Source organism: Paramisgurnus dabryanus, chromosome 13 (assembly GCF_030506205.2).
Source record: "Paramisgurnus dabryanus chromosome 13, PD_genome_1.1, whole genome shotgun sequence".
Lineage (NCBI taxonomy): Eukaryota > Metazoa > Chordata > Actinopteri > Cypriniformes > Cobitidae > Paramisgurnus > Paramisgurnus dabryanus.
Genome location: NC_133349.1, coordinates 4,562,351 through 4,585,278, shown reverse-complemented (window position 1 = coordinate 4,585,278; position 22,928 = coordinate 4,562,351). Strand labels below are relative to the sequence as shown.

At 35.0% G+C, this 22,928-nt stretch overlaps 1 protein-coding gene across 1 annotated transcript; it reads left to right on the top strand.

Annotated features, from left to right (window-relative positions):
- Window positions 1-556: 556 nt before the first annotated feature.
- Window positions 557-22,618, top strand: col28a1b (collagen, type XXVIII, alpha 1b). Its single transcript, XM_065298884.2, has 35 exons — window positions 557-774; window positions 1,351-1,481; window positions 3,560-4,125; window positions 4,494-4,514; window positions 4,907-4,966; window positions 5,050-5,103; window positions 6,137-6,181; window positions 6,264-6,290; window positions 6,628-6,672; window positions 6,763-6,807; window positions 7,189-7,242; window positions 9,538-9,606; window positions 9,904-9,972; window positions 10,056-10,124; window positions 10,217-10,285; window positions 10,369-10,437; window positions 10,629-10,697; window positions 11,068-11,136; window positions 11,242-11,313; window positions 11,399-11,467; window positions 11,610-11,681; window positions 11,772-11,840; window positions 13,571-13,639; window positions 13,714-13,782; window positions 13,911-13,979; window positions 14,085-14,153; window positions 14,466-14,534; window positions 14,688-14,756; window positions 15,205-15,285; window positions 17,173-17,208; window positions 17,317-17,353; window positions 17,428-17,982; window positions 20,286-20,410; window positions 20,686-20,857; window positions 21,969-22,618. The coding sequence occupies exons 2-35, from the start codon at window positions 1,370-1,372 to the stop codon at window positions 22,139-22,141; spliced, it is 3,387 nt and encodes a 1,128-aa protein (XP_065154956.1). The 5' UTR covers window positions 557-774; window positions 1,351-1,369; the 3' UTR covers window positions 22,142-22,618.
- The last annotated feature ends 310 nt before the right edge of the window (window positions 22,619-22,928 follow it).

The window sequence follows — 22,928 nt, the reverse complement described above, 5'->3', positions numbered from 1 at the left end:
AAAGCTTTCAAAATAAAAGTCACTGTGCAGCTAAATAGACAAAAGCAGAGAGGAAGATTAACCAAAAATATATCTTAAATCTACACTGATAAGCTATTTTATTTCTTTAAAATAAGTAAATAAACGGAATAAATATATGAAAAACAAATAAAGAGTCTCACACACAAATCTATTTAAACGGTATTTAAACAATAGATTTGAACACGTTACTGCCCTCTACAGATCAAAAAGTGTGGAAAATAGTAAAAAGGTAATGTATCTAATTCTCATGTTACTGTTTGAAGAATAAATTTAAACACCTTCACACTTTTCCACATTGTGAAATGTTTACAATTAGCGTGATTTAGCAGTTTTTTCTCCATTTCTCAAAATAACAAAATACAGTTCTGAAAATAGTGCAGACTATTTTTTAAGAGTCTTTAAATGCTTAAACGACAAGATGTGAACCAAGAGCTGATGTGAAATCTCAGGAGCGCTAACTGTTACTGTATGTTTTCCAGATTTTGGGGGCGCCTGTTTATATTTCTGTAGTCATGGAATCAAAAAGTTTTAGGAAAAACTTTTTATCCTCCAGAAAACTCTCTGCAGTCATGTCCAAAACATCTCTGAGGGTTCATAGTGCTTCACTTGTGTTTCATTGATGCTTGTGCCGTAGTCAGTGTGTATGTTCAGTCAGGCATCATTGTTGGACTGATATTCATCACAGGGCTGAAGTCAGAGTTATGTGCAGAAGAGAGACAGAAGCATGTGCAAAGTCTCCATGTAACAGGCAAGGTAAGTAATTCAATCTTTGTTTAATTTTTCTTTATTATTTTAGCTCTTTTTGAATTATTGATTTACTCTTTTGTTGTTGTTTTCTGTGAGTCATGCTTAAAACAAAAGAAAATATATGCTTAAAACTGTAACAAGATTTCAGCATTAACATATGTGGGTGTAAAAAGAAAGTAAAACTATAAATAATTAATATTTAAAAGACCACTTAAATTGTTTTTACGTCTATGCATTTTGCATTTATGATCTGTCAAATTTCCTATTTTAGTTCTCTTCAGCTATCCTCACATTTGCAAGTCACTTTGGATAAAAATGTAAATGTGAATAAGTTGCATGCCATTGTGCACTTTCTGATTTATTATCTCACATGTGTTAAATGTCAGTAGATGTGTTTAGAAATTTCTTTGGCTCATGCTGAGCTTGTTCGGACATCTGTTACTAAAATAAAATTGTGTATTCAAAGTGGCATTTTCTCTTTATGATCAGTTTCAATGTTTTGATACACTATTACATTAGCTAATAGCTACTTTAATATGTACTTTAAACGATCTGAAACCTTTTTCTTTGATTGTCTTCAAGACTAAACCTAGATGAAAACATGGCCAAAGTGATTTTCCTCTCCATGTTACTTTGGCTGTCTGTAGCCAGATCCCAAAACAGCAGAACATCTGGAAAAACACTGAACAATATCACCAGCAAACCGGAAAACGGTAAAGATGTTAATTTCAATGTTTTATTACGTGTGACATTATTATTTATTGTCTTGGATAACCCTGCAGAAAGAAAACAATAGAAACTATTTGAACTGTATTGGTTATATTGGAAACCAGAATGGTCTCTGTGGGTCTCTACTGGTAATGTGTTCAGTTGTAGTGGTGGGATGTTATCTGGCTGATGTACCAATAGGACACTATTAAATCGTACTGGGATAAAGGTATTTTGTAATGTTTTAATGATAAACATCTGGTTCATAATGGTATTTTGTAACGGAAACCGATAGATTTTGCATTGTCCCAGCAGGATAGTTTTATGTAGGAAACTATGAATTAATATGAATGACTTAAAGGTATAGTACCCCCCAAAATTATTTATTCATCGTCATGTTGTTTTAACCCCAATGACTTCCTGTGTGTTTTTCATAACCTAAATGCTGATTTGTTTATAAAGTGTTGTCTTGGAAATCCCTTTCAAGTTTCAAAAGTGTTAAATAAATAACTCAGCTCGACTTGCGTTATATATTTTAAGTGTCCCGAATATATTTACTCCTCTACTTTCTTGTGGATATCACACAAAATTAAACATCCTAAAACTTCCTAAACAACAGTTAAGACACAGTGAATGTGCACTGAAAGAGAGGCACAGGTCAAGACTATAAATAATTATATTTTTGTATTTTGTATTTAGTGCCTTCAAGACACTTAGTCGAATGGAGTTATTTTTGTTTCCGCTTTTGGGTCCTTTTGAAGCTTAACACATATTTTGAAATGCGTACCCTTAAAAAAAGAAGTCACTGGCCGCCACTGGTTGTTCATAACAAAAAAATGGATTCTAAATTTGGATTGGATCTGGATCAAATCGTTACTTTGTGTTGGTCAAAACGTTTTAGTAAGATTGAGATTTGTTTGATGCCAAAAAGTATGAATATTCTGAACCCAACAGAAGGGTGGATTTCAGAAACAAAAATGTTAAAAAACTTCTAAAAAATGTTTAATTAAAGGTGCAGTGTGTACATTTTAGCAGTTTCTAGTGGTGAGGTTGCGAATTGCAACCAACAGATTAGTCCACTGCTCACCCCTCGCTTTTGAAACACATAGAGAATCTATGGTAGCCGGCACCGGACAAACATGTCATTGTCGGAGACAACTTAGTAAAAAAATTTGTCCGTTAAGGGCTTCTGTAGAAAAATGGCGGCACAAAATGGCGACTTCCATGTAAGGGGACCCTCTGTGTATGTAGTTAAAAAGGTAATAAAAACACATAACGGTTCATTATGAAAGGTCTTTATACACCCCTGATAATATAGTTTTGTATATTATTTTGCATTTCTATCAAGAGATCCTTCTAAAAATTACACACTGCACCTTTAAACTTATAACCCTAAAGTTAGTCTACAATACATTTCTATGTAATATTTGTAAATTTATAATTTTTGTTAAAAAAAAATTTCTTGATTCCATTCTTATATTGTTAAAGTATTTAAAAGTATAACATTGGGCTACCATTTAAACATTCCAGTCAATTACTTTGCTTTGAAAAACCAGGACAAAAGTGAGCTGGTTTACTTAATCCTGGATAACAAAACGTGGGATTTCCAAATCTGGATCATTTTGATCCAGATTAAATTTGGCCCCAGAAAACCCCAAACAACACTTTTTAAAATCTGCATTGGGTTCTGAAGAACTAATAAAGAAAGACATGATGGTGAGTAAACCCTAATGATAAAACAATACAAAAGATCACAGAAAATCTATTGGTTCCCATTAAAATACCATTAGCTTTTACCATTAAACCACTACAACATTCAGTTTGTAGTGTGTTTTGGGGCATATTCCAGTAGGATTTAATGGTCCCACCAATAGCACCCAACACATTCCAGTAAAGACCCAAAGAGACCATAGTTATAGTTATAGTTTCCATTACAACCAATAAAATTCCCATTAAAACCATTAAATCCAATAGAATATGGTTTCTATTGTTTTTTTTAGCAGGGAATAATAAAAAAGTTGTCGTTTTTGTGTGAACTATCACTTATGTTTACTCTTATAACTTGTTCTCTCTTTCTTTCCAGGGTTAGTCTGTCCATTAGAGATAGCATATATCCTGGACAGCTCAGAGAGTGCAAAGGTCATAAAGTTTGAGAGACAGAAATCATTTGTGCGCGCCTTCAGCAAACGCCTGGTGCAGCTGCGGGTGTCCAATTGGAACCTTCAAATGCGTTTTGCTCTCATTTACTACAGCAGTACTGTCATTGTCGACCAACACTTTAAAGATTGGCGGGATCTGGATGCGTTTCTTGGTCACCTGGAAAATGCCATCTACATTGGCCAGGGAACGTATTCGACGTACGCCATAACCAACGCCACTCAGCTCTTCACCACCGAGACCGAAGATAAAAGCGTGAGGGTGGCACTGCTTATGACCGATGGCATCGATCATCCACGCAATCCTGACATCATTAGGGCGAGCAACGAGGCCAAGAATCAAAAGATTAAGATGTTCACAATAGGCCTATCACAAATGGTAAAGGACAACATGAACAGTGAAAAGCTTCGGGCTGTTGCGAGTGTCCCGTCTAACCTGTATGTCCATAGCCTCACTGACCCTCAGCTCGAAGAAAAACTTTTTAAACAGCTGGTGAGAAATGATCTGTCAGTGATGTGACAAACATCCATCTGTTTGACTAATGTACTTTTTTTTTCAAACTTCCAGACTGTTTCCAAACTATTTTAAACTGGCACGGCTTTGTCAAACTCCTTCATGTTTCTATTTGAGAGGCAGTAACTTTACACATCAATGGTTGAATTGTATTTGTACGAGGGGTTTTCCAGCTTATAAAATGCCAGACCCCATCTGTGACCACACTAGGCGTCTCCCAAAAATACACAAAGAGGTTTCCAAAGCCGTGCATGAGATTGTGATGTAGATGATTGTCTTCACTGTTTGTTTTGATACGACCATATAGTTGCTCTTATGTGACTGATATGCTTTTTATTTTTTATCAGGAAACAATTGCAGAGACTGAAGTAAGTATAAGACTTTCTAATGCAAAAGAGATTTTTGGTGGTTTCCCGGACAGGGATTAGCTTAAGCCAGGACTAGGCCTTAGTTTAATTAGGAAAAATATAGTTTTAACAAACATGCCTTACTAAAAACATTACTTGTGTGCATTTTGATGCAAAACAAAGGGCAATGATGTATTTTAAGATTTGTCAGTGCAAGTTGTTTTCAGTTTGGACAGCTCTTACATTTCTTTTAGTCTAGGACTAGTCTAATCCCTGTCCGGGAAACCGCCCCGAAGTGTTTGAATACATTTGGGGCCCACCGAAGACAAAAAGCACAGACGCCAAGTATTTAAATCTCTAAGGGAGACTGATATGTTGACTGCAAACTAATGTTTTTGTTTCTCAAACTATAGTGTTTAAAGCCAGCAGTGTGTTTGTGTGAAAAAGGTGCAATAGGTCCTCCAGGAAGTCCTGTAAGTATTTTGGAAATGTAACTGTTGCCATTTTCGCCCATTCGTGTCGTTTATGTGGCTTTTTGATTGTGTATTCTGTTTAGGGTGAAAAAGGAGATCCAGGTTTTGAAGGACCCCCTGGTATGAAAGGCTCAAAGGTCAGAATAATTCAGATAAAAAAATATTATAGTGATAGTTCACCCAAAAATGAAATGTACTCATCATTTGTTTCAACTCAAACTCCAAACCTGTATAAATGTCTAAAACACAAATCAGGGTTTCCACACCTTAGTTAACTTCAAATTCAAGGACCTTTCAAGGACTTTCCAGGTCCAATACCCTCAAATTCAAGGACTAAATGTGGGGACACATTTCAACTGAGAGCAAGGTTACATCGTGTTACCTTTTAAGATACATTGTTACAGTTCCCTTTCGAGGGAACTCGCGCTGCGTCTCTGCGGTGACACTTTGGTGACGCCTCCAGTGGTAAGTGCGTCTGAATGTTTATATCAAATTCAACCTATGGTAAGGATTAATGGAAAGACAGGGTGACGCGGGCCAGGAAGTATATCACTCTCTAAAATATTACCAAAGACGGCATTACAGGGACGCAGAAGGTATGGCAAGGAAGATGCAGCGTCTCGTTCCCTTCTCAGGGAACAACAGTTACATACGTAACCTGAGACATTTTTATTTGTCAAACACAACTATGCAAAAAAGCATTTTGGTGTGAATTTACAATCACACACAGAAGATATAAGCATTTAAAGCGAATAGTGTTGCACTTGTCCTTAAAAATAATTTTTTTATGATATTATACACTACACAAGGAATAATATGGATTTTTTTTTTTTAGAAAACTTCTTGCATAAAGTTGATTAAAGCACTTTCAATGACCTGTATCTATGTATGTTTATTTTCAAAAACTTCCCAGGACCTTGAATTCCCATTCCCCCACCGGTTCACAACCGTTCAAGGACCCGTGGAAACCCTGACAAATGAAGATATTCTACGAAATTATGATAACCAAACAGTTTTTAAGCACCATTGACTTGTATAGTATTCTTTTATCCTACTATGGAAGTCAGTGGTCTTTCTGGTCATTTTTGGGTTTTATTTTACTTTACCTTGTTTTGTAATTGTGTGGATTTTATCAGCTGAAATAATGTTAAGTTATTGTTGTGATTAAAGGGGGAAACAGGCCAGCATGGTCCTCCAGGTATCGAAGGTTCAAAGGTAAACAGTTGTGCCAGTTCATTAAATATGATGTGTGCAATCTGTTTTCCCATTAAGACAATGACCGGTCTCTCATCCCTAGGGCAGACCTGGCTTCAAAGGTGATAAGGTGAAACATACTTTTATTTTATTTTACATTTGTACTGTAATCATGCGGCTGAACTTTTTCCGTAAAATCATAAATAATGTATATGTACAGTAATATATTGCACGAGACTTAAGATGCATGACGTTGGCATCAGCAAAGTCCCTTTAGGGAAGTCACGCCACCATACGAGCAGTTATTTCAGTCATGCAAGACAATACTTATATGAAAAAAGACAGATATCTGTAGAATCACATGATATTCAAATTTAATAAGTCTGAGAAATCGGCCTATAATACTGTCACTGTTAACATGCATGTTATTCCACAATTCAATCTAATGTCTTCAGTCCTTTTTATAGGGGGTTCAAGGTAGTTGTGGACCACCGGGTCAAAAGGGACATCAGGTATGCCTCCCCTACTGTCCCACAAATAATTGTTCAGAAATATGCTATGTTATAAATTAATTATTAAAAGTTTTTTGTTGCATTTTACAGGGCACAGAAGGGCCTCCAGGGCCACGGGGCTCAAGAGGAGAGCAGGCACAGTATACACATTTATCTCTTTACATGACATTCTGCCGAATTCACAGTGGAGTCCATCATTGTGGAGAACATAATGCAAATCTGAATTTTTTTCCAAACATGGAAAATTCTACACTATATCTGCGTCTCTATAAGAAAACAGACATGGTGACATTGACCAATTTTAAGGGATAGTTCCCCCAAAATGAAAATAAAATGTTTTGTTTTGTAACCAAACAGATCTGGGGCACCACTGACTTCCATAAAACGTTTTCTTTCTACAATGAAAGTCGATGGTGCCCCAGATCTGCTAAATTCATGTATATAACATTCAGCAGATGCTTTTATCCAAATGAGGGTGCATCTTAAAGGGATAGTTTTTCTTAATTATTTTACCAGGGTTTAAATGGGCCTCCAGGAGACCAGGGACCTGAAGGACAACCGGGACCTCAAGTAGGTCAATATCTTCCATTCCATTGCCAGTTAAAAGTTGTTAATTTATGTCTATCATTGAAACGTTCTCAGTATTTCTTTTATCTGGGTTGACATTTAAGAGAAGTTTCCGTGTCTATGTTAATGTGCATCTGCTCCTCTGATATTATGGCCATTTAGCACAAAGAGTGCCTTGAAAATCAGAGAGATATATAATGCAAGTGTAAAATCGTTGCAACAAGGCTTGTCTTTATTCACTGAGAAACCCCATGTGAAATGCCATAAAACATCTTTTCTAATGCTAAAAGTGTTGTAAATTATTTGCAATATCAGCCATTTAGATCACAGATTGCTGATTTATATCACAGTCTCCCTGAACACAAGATTCATTATTCATAATTATTTGATACAAACAGTAGTACTTGATTCATGTATAGTAACCTGAACAACCGCACCATGGCAGTCATTTATTGTAATAGAATTAACAGGTATCAAAATAAAAAAATGGTACACTGTCAAAAATAAAGGTACAAAGCTGTCACTGGGGCAGTACCCTTTTAAAAAGGTCCTAATATGTACCATTTAGGTACAAATATGTATCTTTGAACTGGCAATATGTACATTTGAAGTACTAATATGCACTTTCTGGGTACAAAGGTGGACCTTTTTGAAAGTGTACACATTTTGTACCTTTATTTTTGAGAGTGTATTGGAACAGATTCACATTTACAATAATGCATAAATCAGATGCTTTAATTCTTACAGTGCATTCCTTTTTTTATCAGTATTTGTGTTACCCTGGGAATTAAATCCACAACAAGTTCAAATGCTTTTTTTGTAGTAGAATAATTTGATATGAGGTGAACCAACGAATGAAACGAAACAAAACTATATTTTAATATATTTTAATATAATATTTGGCTTGTCTTAGCCCAATGTACAGTCTTCTTCAATCTATTCCTATATAGTAGCTGAGGAAGAATATCACGCATATGTTTTTTTTAACACAGACTGAAGATCAAGCCAATAAGCACTGTTTCTGAAATGATATAAAAAAGCAATAAGCCCAGAGAAGCAGTGGGTTACCAGTGCATTTTATAACATCTAAGGGGCATTGTTGGGCACGGCCCGGAGTGCCTAAAACCCCCTTAGCTGTTATAAAATGCACTGTAACACCACTGCTTCGCGGGGCTTATTGCTTTTATAAAACGGTTACTTCATATGCATAGCAGGATTTAATAAAATAAAACACAAATAAGTTGTAATTATAATAGTGCAAATATTACTCTTCCGCCAAACAAAGTAGTTCCTCAGAATCAAGTGTGGCTGCAACAGAGCGAAGTTCCCACGAAACACAGACGCAGCAAAGACACAATAAAAAAATGTGATGTTTATTTTAAAAACCAACATTCATCTAATTTATACATTAAAATTTATATCGTGCAACTGTTGAAGTGGGGATCATATATGCTTGGAAGAATGCTTAACTCTTTCCCCGTCAGCATTTTCTTTTTAAATTGCCTCCCAGTTTTAGTTTAATGCCTGACAGAAAAATTATTTTCTTTAAATAAACATAAAATATCAAATGAAAGAACAGACGAACCGCTTAAAAAAAAACCCATTTCATCCTACCTTCATTTGTTCTCTTATCACCTCTCAAATTTTCAGCTAAACGCTGAGATAATTACATTTTTGTGAAGAACTTTTGTAAGAGATCAGATTCAGAGCCATGATCAAAACTTACACAGTGTTTTTAGTGTTGAGTGAATGCGTCAGTGTTTAAGTTGGGTAAGATCGCCACCCAGTGGATAATAGCGGAAATATGAATTTGAGGTAGAAACTCCTCATAACGCTTTCTCTGTATCGACGAGATGACTCAACAATATTTATTGCCATTTATCTGGATATCGCCATTAATTGTGCAATTGTAGACAAATTACAAATATGATTAAAGGTGTTTATTTTGATAAATCCATAGACTGTAAAAAAAATCAGTATGTAGCAACAGTGGCGCAGTGATACTTATGTAATGCGGTCTGAACCGTGGGGTTACCAGGGTATTTTATCACGGCTTAGAATGTGTTGTCAGAATGAAGAACCAGAACGGGCCGTTTTATAATATCATATTAGCCAAATATTTAAAAAACAAACATAAAAGAAGTGTAATTTGTTGGATTTTATGAATGGCAGCCATTCTGTAGGCAGAGGTTTTACATGGACCTACAGATGTGTTCATGTGTTCAGTCCTTAAAATCTACTGTAATACTAAAAAGGTGTTCAAGTGAAACACTTACCTTCAGGTTGCTTCTACTGTAGGGGGATCGAGGACGGGCCGGTGCTTCTGGACCACCAGGAGACATCGGAATTGGATTTCCTGGTCCAAAGGTAAACAAGGGTTAGGAAATATATGGACATGTAAAACGAATCTGGACCGACCAGCTCAGATCATTAGGTCTTGGAAGACTTTTAATTTGAAACATCAACTTTAGAGAAGATGGGGGTGTCTTAGTCTCAGGATAAAATGTTAAAATATTTAAGCCTTGATTTATTCACCAAATAATAAAATTTTTGTCTTTGAGAAAAATATTTAGATATTACCCAATTCATTTGTAACTTTAATGTTATTTGGATGAATTGAGTCCAATTTTGAGGATGTTCTGAAATGTTTGTCTGTCTTGTTAGGGAGACAAAGGAAATTTTGGAAGAACCGGTCCTCCTGGACAGCCTGGTGCAGGTCAGCCTGGGGTACCTGTAAGTAAAATCTCTCTTTAAATGTACTTAGAGATGTATGACATACTGTACGATAGAAATAATAATGTTGTGGGGTCTTTAAGGGTCCTCTTGGTCCACCAGGAACAAAAGGGAACCCAGGAGTTCCAGGCGAAGGATTTCCTGGACCAAAGGTAAGATGGATGATGGTTAAGTCACATGTGGCATATTGCAATATATTTAACAGTTATTTATTTATATTTAATTTGTTGTGCTCATTTTTAAGGGTGATCCGGGTTTTACTGGCCCTCCTGGTAATCGTGGGCTCCCAGGTTATGGAGTTAAAGGTGAAAAGGTGAAAATGCAGTTGTGTGCAGTAAATAGTCATTCTGTATCTATTGTGCAGTTTTGTTAGCTGTGATGTGTTCATCCTCTTAGGGCAATGTGGGGCCTTCAGGGTCTACTGGACCCATAGGTTCCCCTGGCAAAGGGATTCAAGGAGCAAAGGTATTTGGTAATTTAACGCATGTCAATCATTCAACCAATTAAATGTTGAAAATACATTTCTAATCCTGACCCTAAGCATTACATTTTAAAATGTAACTCATATATCAATAGCACTGACAAATGTGCATTTACTTTATGCATTTACCATAGTAATTTTCATCGTTCATTTCTTAATCTAAATATCTAAATAGGGGAATCAGGGACCAATTGGTCCTCCTGGCCAAAGAGGGTATCCTGGGACAGGACTTATGGGTCAAAAGGTAAGACCACATTATATTAGATGCATTATATAACGAATGGTTCCTGTGCTGAATATGGATGTAGGATATAGTATATAATAAAGTAATATCTATTGTTAAAGGGACACTCCACTTTTAAAAAAATATATATGATCATTTTCCAGCTCCCCTAGAGATAAACATTTGATTTTTACCGTTTTTGAATCGATTCAGCTGATCTGTGGGTCTGGCGCTTCCACTTTTAGCATAGCTTAGCATAACACTGTGTCCCTTTAATATCACTGTGCATTTATAAAGAAACTGTTTTGTTATTGTTTACGGTTTGTAATTAAATCAAAAAATTTCAATTTAGCCCAAAGCTTAAAGGTTTCGATTTCTGTTTTCCTCTCAGGGAGAACAGGGCTTTCGTGGGGAGCCTGGAGCTCCTGGCGAAAGAGGAATTGGAGAACCAGGACCCAAAGTAAGTTGTGAATAATATGAATAATATACACAATATATTATACACATATACACCTAAAATGTTGTGTATATGGTTAAGTAAAAATAAAGAGATTTGATTCCATAGGGTGAACCTGGATTCCAAGGTTTACCAGGTGAGACCGGTGTACAAGGAGATAATGGGACCATGGGACCAAAGGTTGATACTTTTGCATGCTAATATCTATTGCTTACACCTCAAAGGTTCAACAGGCCTGTATTATAATATAATATTTGATATTTAGGGTGATATAGGCTTACCTGGACCCAGAGGACATGACGGACCACCTGGAAGAGGCCTACGAGGGGAGAAGGTGTCATTTATGTTATACATACAAAATAACGAAAGATAGACCACAAATACACGGCAATGTTTTGAAAGTAAAGCTGTCACATCATGAATAACCAAATTCACAGAAAACTGTATATTTAGTATGCTTAACTATATTCCAATAGGGAGATCGAGGAGACAGGGGACTCCGGGGCCAAGCAGGACCATTGGGACCAGCGGGAACAGAAGGAGCCAAAGTAAAATAAATATTTACGTTTAAGAACTTCATATTTTCTAGTATTTTCTGTGGTTTCTTGCTAAGCTGCAGTTTCTTTCGCTTACAATAGGGAAAACCAGGAAATGTTGGACCTCCGGGTATTCCCGGACCTTCAGGACGGGGCATACCTGGAAATAAGGTAAGTTTAAGTACAGTTTAGTAAAATTGACAGAAAAAGTATTTTGTTTTCAAGTATTGACAGATTGATTTCACAGGAATGTGTACATATTTTACGGGTTGGCTAGTTCGTATAAAGTAAATCGTACAAATATGTATGATTATTGTCAAATAAAAACAATAATGAACCCAACTCCTAACTTCAACTTTACAGGGTTAAAAGACAATCATACAAAAATGAATGAATGTGATCGTACAAATTAATATAAATTAGCCACATACGAATTGCCATGATTGTGCCGATATTGCCACAGGCACACCAAGTCAAAAAAAGCATGCATTGTGAAAAGTAGGCAATACATATGCCAAATTCCAATTTTGCATGCATATGATACGCAAGTCATTTTTATTCAGTTATATGGGGTAAGAATTGGGGTTTGGGTTAGGATGTCATTTTATGTAACAAAAAGTTGCCAAACCCAAGCAACAATGGTTAAAAAAAAGAGAAATCAATACATAAAAACTATGGAGGACTGGAAGTGCAAAAATTATAAATAAATAAATAAATAAATAAATACATGTACAAATAAATATATAAAACAAACATAAATAAATAAATACAAAAATAAATAAGCAGAGAAATATAAAAACCAAACAAAAATGAGTATTGCAACTTTTATTTCTTTATTTTTGTATTAAAATGTTTTAACACATTTATGTAGAAAAAAATAACTGTACAAAAATAATTAAATGTTCACATGAATACAAAAATAATACATAAATCGCAATTAATAAACAAATAAATAAAAATGCATAAATAAATACAGAAATAAACAAATGTGTTAAAAATATTTTAATACAAAAAAAAGAAATAAAATTTTCCATGTACTCATTTATGTACGGATCCCCTAAGGGGACATGGAGCAAAAAGTAAATAAAGTTTGGTTTCATGTGCTCACGCGAAACTTTCATGTGCTCACGCGAAACCTTCATGTGCAGAATTTTTTTTTTTAAGTTTAGTTTCGCGTGAAACTTCTGCACATGAAGGTTTTGTGTGAGCACATGAAACTAAACTTTACATTTTTTTACTCCAATGTCACCTTAGGGGCTCGGTATTTATGTTTGTTATATTAAATATAAATTATATTTATATTTCTCTGCTTCTCTATGTTTGTTCTATATACAGTGTATCTTTGTACATGAATTATTTATTTATAATTTTTGCACTCCCAGTCCTCCATATAAAATGGCAGGAAAAGATGCGCCATAATTAAGTGAACAGGGACTGTCATACACTCTAAAAAAACAAACGGTGCTATATAGCACCAAAACAGTTGCTTTGGATCGTAACGATAGAAGAACCATTTTAGTGCCATATAGCACCGGTGAAGAACCAGTGAAGCACCAGTGAAGCACCAGTGAAGCACCAGTGTAGAACCATATAGGGGCCATATAGCACCACATATGGTTCTACATAGCACTATATGGTTCTACACAGGTGCTTCACTGGTGCTTCACTGGTGCTTCACTGGTTCTTCACCGGTGCTATATGGCACTAAAAATGGTTCTTCTATCGTTACAATCCAAAGCAACTGTTTTGGTGCTATATAGCACCATTTGTTTTTTAGAGTGTATCAAATGCATACAAAATTGCTGTGTAATAGTTATATGCCACCTAGTCAGGTAAAAAACAGTAAGCATTGTACTTATATTCAATTAATGATCATAACGTTAATGTTTATTTACCTGTAGGGAGATGCTGGTCCAGTTGGTCCACCAGGACCTGTTGGAGAACCAGGAATGGGCATTGTAGGGCCTAAGGTACGAGTGAGTTTCTGACAGAAACATGTACTTTAATTCTTTCATTGAAATAATCCATCTGTTTTGTTATTAAGGGTGACATAGGATTACCAGGACCCACTGGACCACCAGGATTGAGAGGAGAAGGCTTTCTTGGACCACCTGTAAATATATATACATCATTGTGATAAACTGCCCTGTCTGGGAAACTGTCCCATAGTAATCCATCTTAAACCGATACCAGTACCAGGGAGTGTAAAACAATAATCTGTGCCATCTGTGTGATGTGCAGGGACCGCCAGGTTTACCGGGTCTTACAGGTGAGGCTGGACCAGAAGGTATCGGTTTACCTGGGCAAAAGGTAAGGTGCTTATTTGAAAACACATCTTTTACTTTATGTACACGTTATTATCTATACACGTTCATCACAAAAATGTTAAAAGTTACTTTGTCTTATTTGTCACAGGGGGATCGAGGCCCTTCAGGTCCCACAGGTCCCGCTGGAGCACCAGGTCTTGGGCTGACGGGCCCAAAGGTGAGAGTATATTTCAATGTAGAATAAATATAAACTAATAAATATCATTAACATTTCATGACATGACAATCCACTATTGGATGAATTATACAATGTGATAAAAATAGGTAATCATTTCATTAAAGTTAAATTAATATAAAATTATTGCACAGTATATGTGTGTTCAGTTGTCTTATAACTACTGGCATAATGCAAAATATTTTCAATGGTCCTAAAGCAGGGTTCATTTCACTTCATGTTTTGATTTTAGGCACACACATTCTAGATTCAATAGATTTTGCCATTCAGATTTTGTTTTATTTTGGGCTGCAGGGCTCAATTGGTCAGACTGGACCAGCCGGTCCACCAGGACTACCAGGAGAGGGCATACAAGGACCTAAGGTATCATTTATTAAGAATAAAGTAGATATAAGATATGTTTGCCAAATGCATTTGAACAGCTTGGATATACAGTGTGATAAAACAACTTAACATACAAACATTTTATACTTTATTGGGATATATATATATATATATATATCTATATATATATAGGGTGAGACTGGATATCAAGGTGTACAAGGGCCAAGAGGCATTCCTGGAGAGGGTCCACCCGGCCAGAAGGTGAGGATGATTGTAGTCAGTATCAAAGGATTAATTCACCCAGTATTGTGTTATCATTTACCCTCAAAACCATGCTGTTCCCCCTTTTATTATTTTCATTTGTAAAACACAAACAAAACCACAAAACCGGTCATAAGTAGCAGAGATATATTTGTAGCCATAGCCAATACATGGTATGGGTCACAATATAGATTTTTTTGAAAATAGCACCAGGATTAATCCTTACGAATGGTTTTGTGGTCCAGGCAGGGTCACATTTGTACTATACAACAAAATAATATATTTCATTACAGCTAAGCTTTAAAAATGTTCCACAAAAATACAAAATAAAAGCCACAAACTCTTACATCACTCCAGATTTGATTAAACACGACACAACAAGAGTTTAAAAAAATGCAACCAAGCTTTAAAAATTTAGACTGATGGATTTTTACTGGATTATTTGTAGGGTGATCGAGGTTTTCCAGGAACACAAGGACGCAAAGGGGAGAGAGGAGGCCTGGGAGAACCTGGAGGAACAGGACAACCGGTTAGAAGATTCAAAAGCTTCACACATACAGTAGCAAAATACTTTATAGTAAAAAATGAACGCCTTTACTTGCCTCCCCTCTTTTTGAAAGGGGGGTGAAAAGGTGATGTGCACCTTCAAATAAATATGTATCATAGCATTATTTGGTCTAGAAGCCTAATCTTAGTTTTTTTTAATTTTTTAATTGAAGTGTCTAGTTATTTATTCTTTCCAGCCAGCATTTTAAAAAAGTTGCCAGCCAGTGCCAGCATTTTTTTGATTTTCATAAAATTTGGCTGGCTTCCAGGAAATGTTCTTCTATAAATATATAAACATGCAATATATCAAATAAAAGAACAGACCGTCTGCTTTTAAACAAACAATAAACCCCAGAAAAAAACATTTCATTCTATCTTAATTTGTTTTCTTTTAATCACCTCTCAAATATTGGTAGGTTTCTTCAAAAATACAAAGTTTTGAGCTGAAATAATTGCATTTTTGTAAAGGACTTTTGTTAGAGATCAGATTCAGAATGATTTTTGAAAGAGAGTTTTTACGGTTTTTGAATCTATGGATGTGTCAGTGTTTTATAAGTTAGGTAAGAGCTCCACCTAGTGGATAATAATGGAAATATAGATTGCTGTAAAAACTCGTCAGTGCCAGCATAGAAGTGTTATCTCTTAATTGACAAGATAACTTGTCAATGGCAGGGAAAGAGTTAATATTTGATAAAAAAAAATAGTTACGACATAAAGTTTATAAAACATAAATGGCCGGTGACTTCTTTTTTTTAAAGGATGCTCGATGCAAAGTTCGTCACGAACTATGTGCATCACGTGTCTTGTCAAAATAAGTGCTTGCTGCAGACGCGTCTAAAGGGTTTATGATAAAAGAGACGCTCGCGTTTGCCAGATACTCGCATAATCTCATGCGTAATCAGAGTTTACTGTTAAGGGAGTGTCTTGCGTGTATTTTGTAAACTCGAGCGTCTCTTTTATCATAAACGGTTTTGATGCGTGTGCAGCAGGCACTTATTTTGACAAAACACATGATGCACATGGTTCACATGACGCAACAAACACATATTTTAAAAACGCAGGCAACACACATGACACTCCGAACACTTCTTTTGAATTTGCGCTCCTCAGATGAGCAGTCAGCAGACGCCCCTGCAATAAAGTATATATTTAATATAAAAAAATAAAAACTTAAAAAAAAATGTTTATGCCCGAAACAAAAAAAAAATAAAGCCACAAGTCTCAACTACTTTTGATCCAAATTTCAAACCACAAAACAAATTTTTCTTCATACTTTTAGATGTTTTACCAACAAAGACCATTAGGTGTCATTGTTTTGCAGCATACTCTTGTCACATATAATAAATTACTGTCACTGCATTATTATTACTGCTAAAGATTTTGAAATTTGAAAAATACATTCTTAGAGCTTTCTAATGATATATTGTCAAGTTTATATTAGTTTTAGCTATTAACAGTTTAATAGCTACGTAAACAATTGGACAGTTGGGGTTATACATCATGACTAATAGAGTTTGTTTTATTATAATTAGTTATTTTTGTTTAACCAGGTTAAAAACAATAAAAAAATCTATTTTATACCGAGCCCCTAAGGTGACAAAAAAAATCAAAAGTTTAGTTTCATGTGCTCACGCGAAACCTTCATGTGCAGAAGACAACAAAGATTCTTTTGAGCAAAAGAAAGGTTCTGTTGTGGTTAAAGGTTCTTTATGGAACCATTTACTAACCATTTATTTTTAAGATTGTGCAACATAAGAACCGCTGGGACCCTGAACAGCACATAAATCTTGTAAACACAACAAATGAACAAAACATAAGGGCCAAACATTGAGAATTATGAACACTAACCTGATATTTCTTCCTCTTGCAGGGAAATCCCGGAAGAAAGGGCGATCCTGGTCTCACGGTAAGTGCAGAGATATGTAACCAAAAATCCCAAGTGCAACTGTAATGTTTTCACGTGATGTGTAGAAATACAGCATCTTGATAATCACATGTGTATTTCATATTGCAGAGAGGAGAAGTAATCACCTTAATCAAATCTATTTGTGGTAAGTTACCGTTCAGTTTCTGCAGGGCTTTACCAATCGGTCAGATCATTAAATGGTTTATTCTTGTGGATCAGGTTGTGGTCAGATATGCCGTCTGGAACCCCTCGAGCTGGTCTTTGTGATTGACAGTTCTGAAAGCGTGGGTGAAACAAACTTTGATATCATTAAAGACTTTGTGAGTACATTGATCGACCGTGCATCGGTCAGTCAAGAGATCACACACGTAGGCGTGATGCTCTACAGCCACATCAACCACATAGTGACTAGTTTACAAGAGAGATTCGATCGTGACGAAGTCAAGGCCGCGGTTCAGAGGATGACGTATATCGGCGAGGGAACCTACACGGGAAGTGCCATCAAGCAGGCCAATGAGATGTTTCACTTTGCCCGCCCCGGCGTGAAGAAAGTGGCTGTGGTCATTACGGATGGACAGACTGATCATCGTGACACCGTGAATCTAGAGGACGCTGTTAACGAAGCCCATTCTGCCAATATCACCATGTATGTCATAGGGGTGTTGAATCAAACTGACCCGCTCCATGACGATTTTAAACAGGAGCTGAGATTAATAGCCTCCCAACCTGATGAAGAGCATGTGTTCTTCATAGACGACTTCAAAACACTTTATAGTAAGTTGTGCATTACATTTACATTTATTTATGCATTTGGCAGGTGCTTTAATCCAAAGCAACTTTAAATTTTATCAGTATGTGAAATCCCTGCACAGTAAAACTGCATTGCTGCCTTTTTTTATATTTAATCAACTCGAATTTACAAGCCATTTTAACTATTATTTATCTTGACAAAAGATGAGTTGTTATAACTTATATAGTTGAAATTAGTCAACTTCATTTTATAAGTTGTAGCAACTCATCTCTAGTAAAGATAAGTAATACTAAGTTGAAATGACGTAAATCCAAGTTGATTAAACGTATACATTTAAGGCAGCAATGTTTTTTTTACAATGTGGGAATCGAACCCATGACCTTTGCATTGCTAATGCAATGCTCTACATGCAAAGTGAGCTATAGGAACTACATTATTTTATTGTGATACATTATTTTACATGATCCCATAGAAGAAACATTTATGGCGGAAAGATTTCCATAAAGAAAAATGATTTTCAAGAAAAATACTTCTTAGTATTTTTGGCTTGTTTTCAGTAAAATATTTAAAAATTATTAAATTAAGATGATTTTTCTTGATGAGCAAAATTACCAAAAAAATAAGTCAAGTTTTTAGACCAAAAATATCAAATTTAAAAACTACACTGCAAAAAATATATATATATATATATTTTTAAGAAAAAAAATTCTTAGTATTTTTGTCTTGTTTTCAGTAAAAATATCTAAAAATTCTTAAATTAAGTTGTTTTTTCTTGATGAGCAAAACGACCCAAGAAAATAAGTCTAGTTTTTAGACCAAAAATATCAAATTTAAGTGATTTTGTGCATTAAACAAGCAAAAAACTGCCAATGGGGTAAGCAGAAAAGTTTTGAACTTTTTTCTTAAACAATAAATTCAAGAAAAATTCAAGAAAAAATTGCTTACCCCATTGGCAGATTTTTTTCCTGTTTTATGCACAAAATCACTTACATTTGATGTTTTTGGTCTAAAAACTAGACTTATTTTCTTGGGTCGTTTTGCTCATAAAGAAAAAGCATCTTAATTTAAGAATTTGTAGATATTTGTAGAGAAAACAAGACAAAAATACTAAGATTTTTTTTCTTAAAAAATCATTTTGTTGCAGTGTAGACATTCTGTTTTGATTCTCTTCACTGCAAAAAATTACTTGCTTGCTTAGTATTTTTGTCTTGTTTTCAGTAAAAATATCTAAAAATTCTTAAATTAAGATGCCTTTTCTATATTAGCAGTATTTTTTGATTAGCAAAATGACCTGGGAAAATATGTCTAGAGTTTAGACAAAAAATGTAAACTTTACGTAAATTAGTGCTTGAAACAAGCAAAATAATCTGCCAATGGAATAAGAAAACTTTTCTTTAAATAAAGTTCCTTTTTTTCATAAACACTTAATTCAAGAACATTTTTCTCATTCCATTGGCAGATTTTTTGCTTGTTTTAAGCACAAATTCGCTTAAATTTTATATTTTTTGTCTAAAAACTAGATTTATTTTCCTAGGTCGTGCACGGCCGTGCACTCAGCATTGACGACAGTTTTGCTGCACGCTCATGCGGATGAGTCTAGTGTAAACAATACTGAATAAATAATGAAGGATTTGTGCAATTGAGAGGTATATTTTTTTTTCTTTCACCTATTTCGTTTTGATAAAATGAAAATATAACTTTGTGTTTTTTTTTTTTTTTTGGGGGGGGGTGGGGGGGTGGGTGGTGCTTGAAGGGAGTCTCACCCACTGGTCTCAGAGTGTATTCCCAGGAATCAGATCTATCATTAAATGTTTTAAGCGTTCACTGTCTGATAGTAAGGGAGTGAGGAGCATTAGCTCATTTGCATTTAAAGGTATACACATTAATGCAGTGCTTTTTGCTCCCACCATAAAGGGTGTTGCACAAAAGGTTCCTGTAGTGAAAAATCTTTTAAAGACTATAAAATGATGAAAGAAATGGCAAATTTCTTCCATGGAATCGCTTTGGAGAACCCTTTAGGCGTACACTCTAAAAAATAAATTGGTGCTAAATAGCACATAAAGCTCGTAATCATAGGGGAACCATTTTTAGTGCTATACAGCACCTAAAGCGCCTATGAAGAACCATACAGGGGTGACATAGCACCACTATAGCACCACATATGGTTTTTCATAGCACAATTTGGTTCCACACAGATACTATAGGTGCTATATGGCACCACTTAAAATGGTTCCCCTATATGATTACGAGCCGTTCATTTTTAGAGTGTAACATACCGTTTTCTGTAATAAAATATAAGAAAAATTAAATGTTTTCTGTCTCTTAGAATTGGAGAGTAAAATCCTTAAAAAGATCTGTGAGTATACTGATGGATCTGCCTTCAACTATTATCTGCCCACTGGCACCTTAACACCCATCCATGATGAGAAATATCCTCTCACCCACACCAAGGTAAACTGGCACATGTAACATATGAATTTTAATCTGAAATTTGCATTATAATTTTTTTTTCATGTTTGTTGCTTATAGTTCACACTTTTCTTTGCAATACCATAGAAGAACCACAAATGGTTCTTCTGTGACATCACTGCATGTAGCACCTTTATTTTTACACTTTAAAAAATGCTTTGTTGTCAACTATGTGGTGAAACAACCCAACATATTTAGAGTGAAAGAGTGTAGTATTTTTAGACAATATAGATTAAAAAGGAGCACCTGTGTTTAAGGATCCCAAATCAGAGAGCAAGGAAATTCTTGGCACTTTGGCACCATATTTCGATGAAGAACTGAATGGCCTCCCAGAATTCACTCCCACGCCTTTGGATCTGCCAAAACTGAACACATACAAGATCAACACCACTGAACCTCCGCTTCCGACACATGAAGATTTTACTGCAGGTAAATCACTCCAGCCTGATCTCACAGGAATTTGTACATATATTTTATGAACTGGTTAATTTGTATGAATTTCTACAAAGTGAATCGTACAAATATGTAAGATTATTATGAAAACAGTAAAGAAGCTCATGCGTACATGTTGGGTATAAACAATACAAAATAAATAACGAAGGATTTGTGCAATTGAGAGGTATATTTTTCTTTTTCACCTATTTTGTTTTAATAAAATAAAAATATAACTGTGTATTTTTTGGGAAGGGGGTAAGTTAAGGATAATTTGGGGTTTCTTTGATAAAACGATGATCCAGGCCCAACAAAAAATGGAAGAGTTTCGTTGCAAAACTAGATAAATCCTTTTTTAAACATGTTTGTCAAAACACGTTTATTATTATGTTATCATGTTATTATTTTGTTTTATGGTGCTACTTAGCTGTATTTTTAGTTATGAAGGTTTAAATAAAAACAAACCAACTGCATTTGAATTGATATTAATTGAAATGCACAACCAAAAAACGAGATTTCTGAAAAAAAAAAAACGGAGTTATCTCGTTTTGCAACAAAACTCTTCAAATGTTGATCCAGGATCACATCTTACTTTGTGAAATCACGGCGACCAAAGTTACTTACATGCACAAAATAAAATGTAATGTGTGACAGTCACATATCAAATCTCTTGGTGTAATGTAAACTTTAGTCTGGTATATCTTATAATAGAGATTGTTTTGGCTATTTAATAGGGATGCACCGATACCGATATCGACCTCGATACCACATTTTCTAAAGTACTCGTACTCGTTAAAAGTCCCCCGATACCAGGGATCGATACCACGGTCTGAGAAATGTCTATGTTTGAGCAGCGTGTAAGGGGTTAATGCCTCGTGTTGTCCAAAGAGGTTGAGTTTACAACAAACTGGAAAACTAGTCCTTTGTTTTTTTGTTAAATTATATGACTAAAGCTGTTACCTGTAAATTTAAATCATGTTTTTTTATTAAGTACTCGGTATCGGTGTCGGCAAGTACTGAAATGCAAGTACTCGTACTCGTACTCATATTCAAAAAAAGTGGTATCGGTGCATCCCTACTATTTAAGATTTCATATATTTTCTTCCAGATGAGAGATGTCAGCTGCCTCTGGATCCCGGACCATGTCGGGAATACCTTGTCAAATGGTATTACGACCCCAAAGCCAATTCATGTGCTCAGTTCTGGTTTGGAGGTTGCAATGGCAATAAAAACCAGTTTGATAGTGAAAAGACCTGCAGGAAGACCTGTGTCAAAATGTGAATCCGAAGGAGGTTTTTCTTTTTAATTATTTAAAATTATTTTACCATTTAACTAAGGTCTGAAATAACAAAACTAACAGACATGTGGGAAACTCACCTGAAAACATCAAGGGCCCAAATACATATTATGCACTGATATTGAAACATTAGATGTGACTCAAATGTCCAAATACTTCAGATGAAAAGCTTTATTTAAAAGGAATTCATAAATAATCTGTCACTGCTGATACTGCAGTTATAACAGCTTTGCATAAGTATTGTCAAAATACCCTATAAAATTATTAAGTATGTTTCAGGATAGACAACACATTTTTCGTCATACGTATGGAATGATGATTTGTGATAATGTTTATAAATTGAAGAAGTCCGTTTTTAATAAAAACAATCTAATTCCATTAAATGTTGAAATGTCATATTTAATAGGATTTGTTATTATGCATATGACCCCTAAAGATTAATCAAAAACAACCAAAAATTGTTAACAAAAAATAGCTTTAAATTGAATCATGTTTTACTTTCACATAAATAATTCTTCAAGAAAAAAAATTCTTAGTATTTTTGTCTTGTTTTCAGTAAAAATATCTAAAAATTCTTAAATTAAGATGCTTTTTCTTGATGACCAAAATAAGTTTAGTTTTTAGACCAAAAATATCAAATTTAAGTGATGTTTTCCATAAAGCAAATAAAAAAAATAATGGGGTAAGCACATTTTTCTTGAATTTAGTGTTTAAGAAAAATGTTTAAGATTTTTTTGCTTACCCCATTGGCAGATTTTTTTGCTTGTTTTA

Excerpts from the sequence above, each read along its gene's own strand:
- col28a1b (XM_065298884.2), top strand. The coding sequence starts at position 1,370 with ATGGCCAAAGTGATTTTCCTCTCCATGTTACTTTGGCTGTCTGTAGCC. Across the intron at positions 14,757-15,204 it reads AGGGTCCACCCGGCCAGAAG|GGTGATCGAGGTTTTCCAGG; the intron begins GTGAGGATGATT and ends GATTATTTGTAG. Across the intron at positions 17,983-20,285 it reads CGACTTCAAAACACTTTATA|AATTGGAGAGTAAAATCCTT; the intron begins GTAAGTTGTGCA and ends TCTGTCTCTTAG.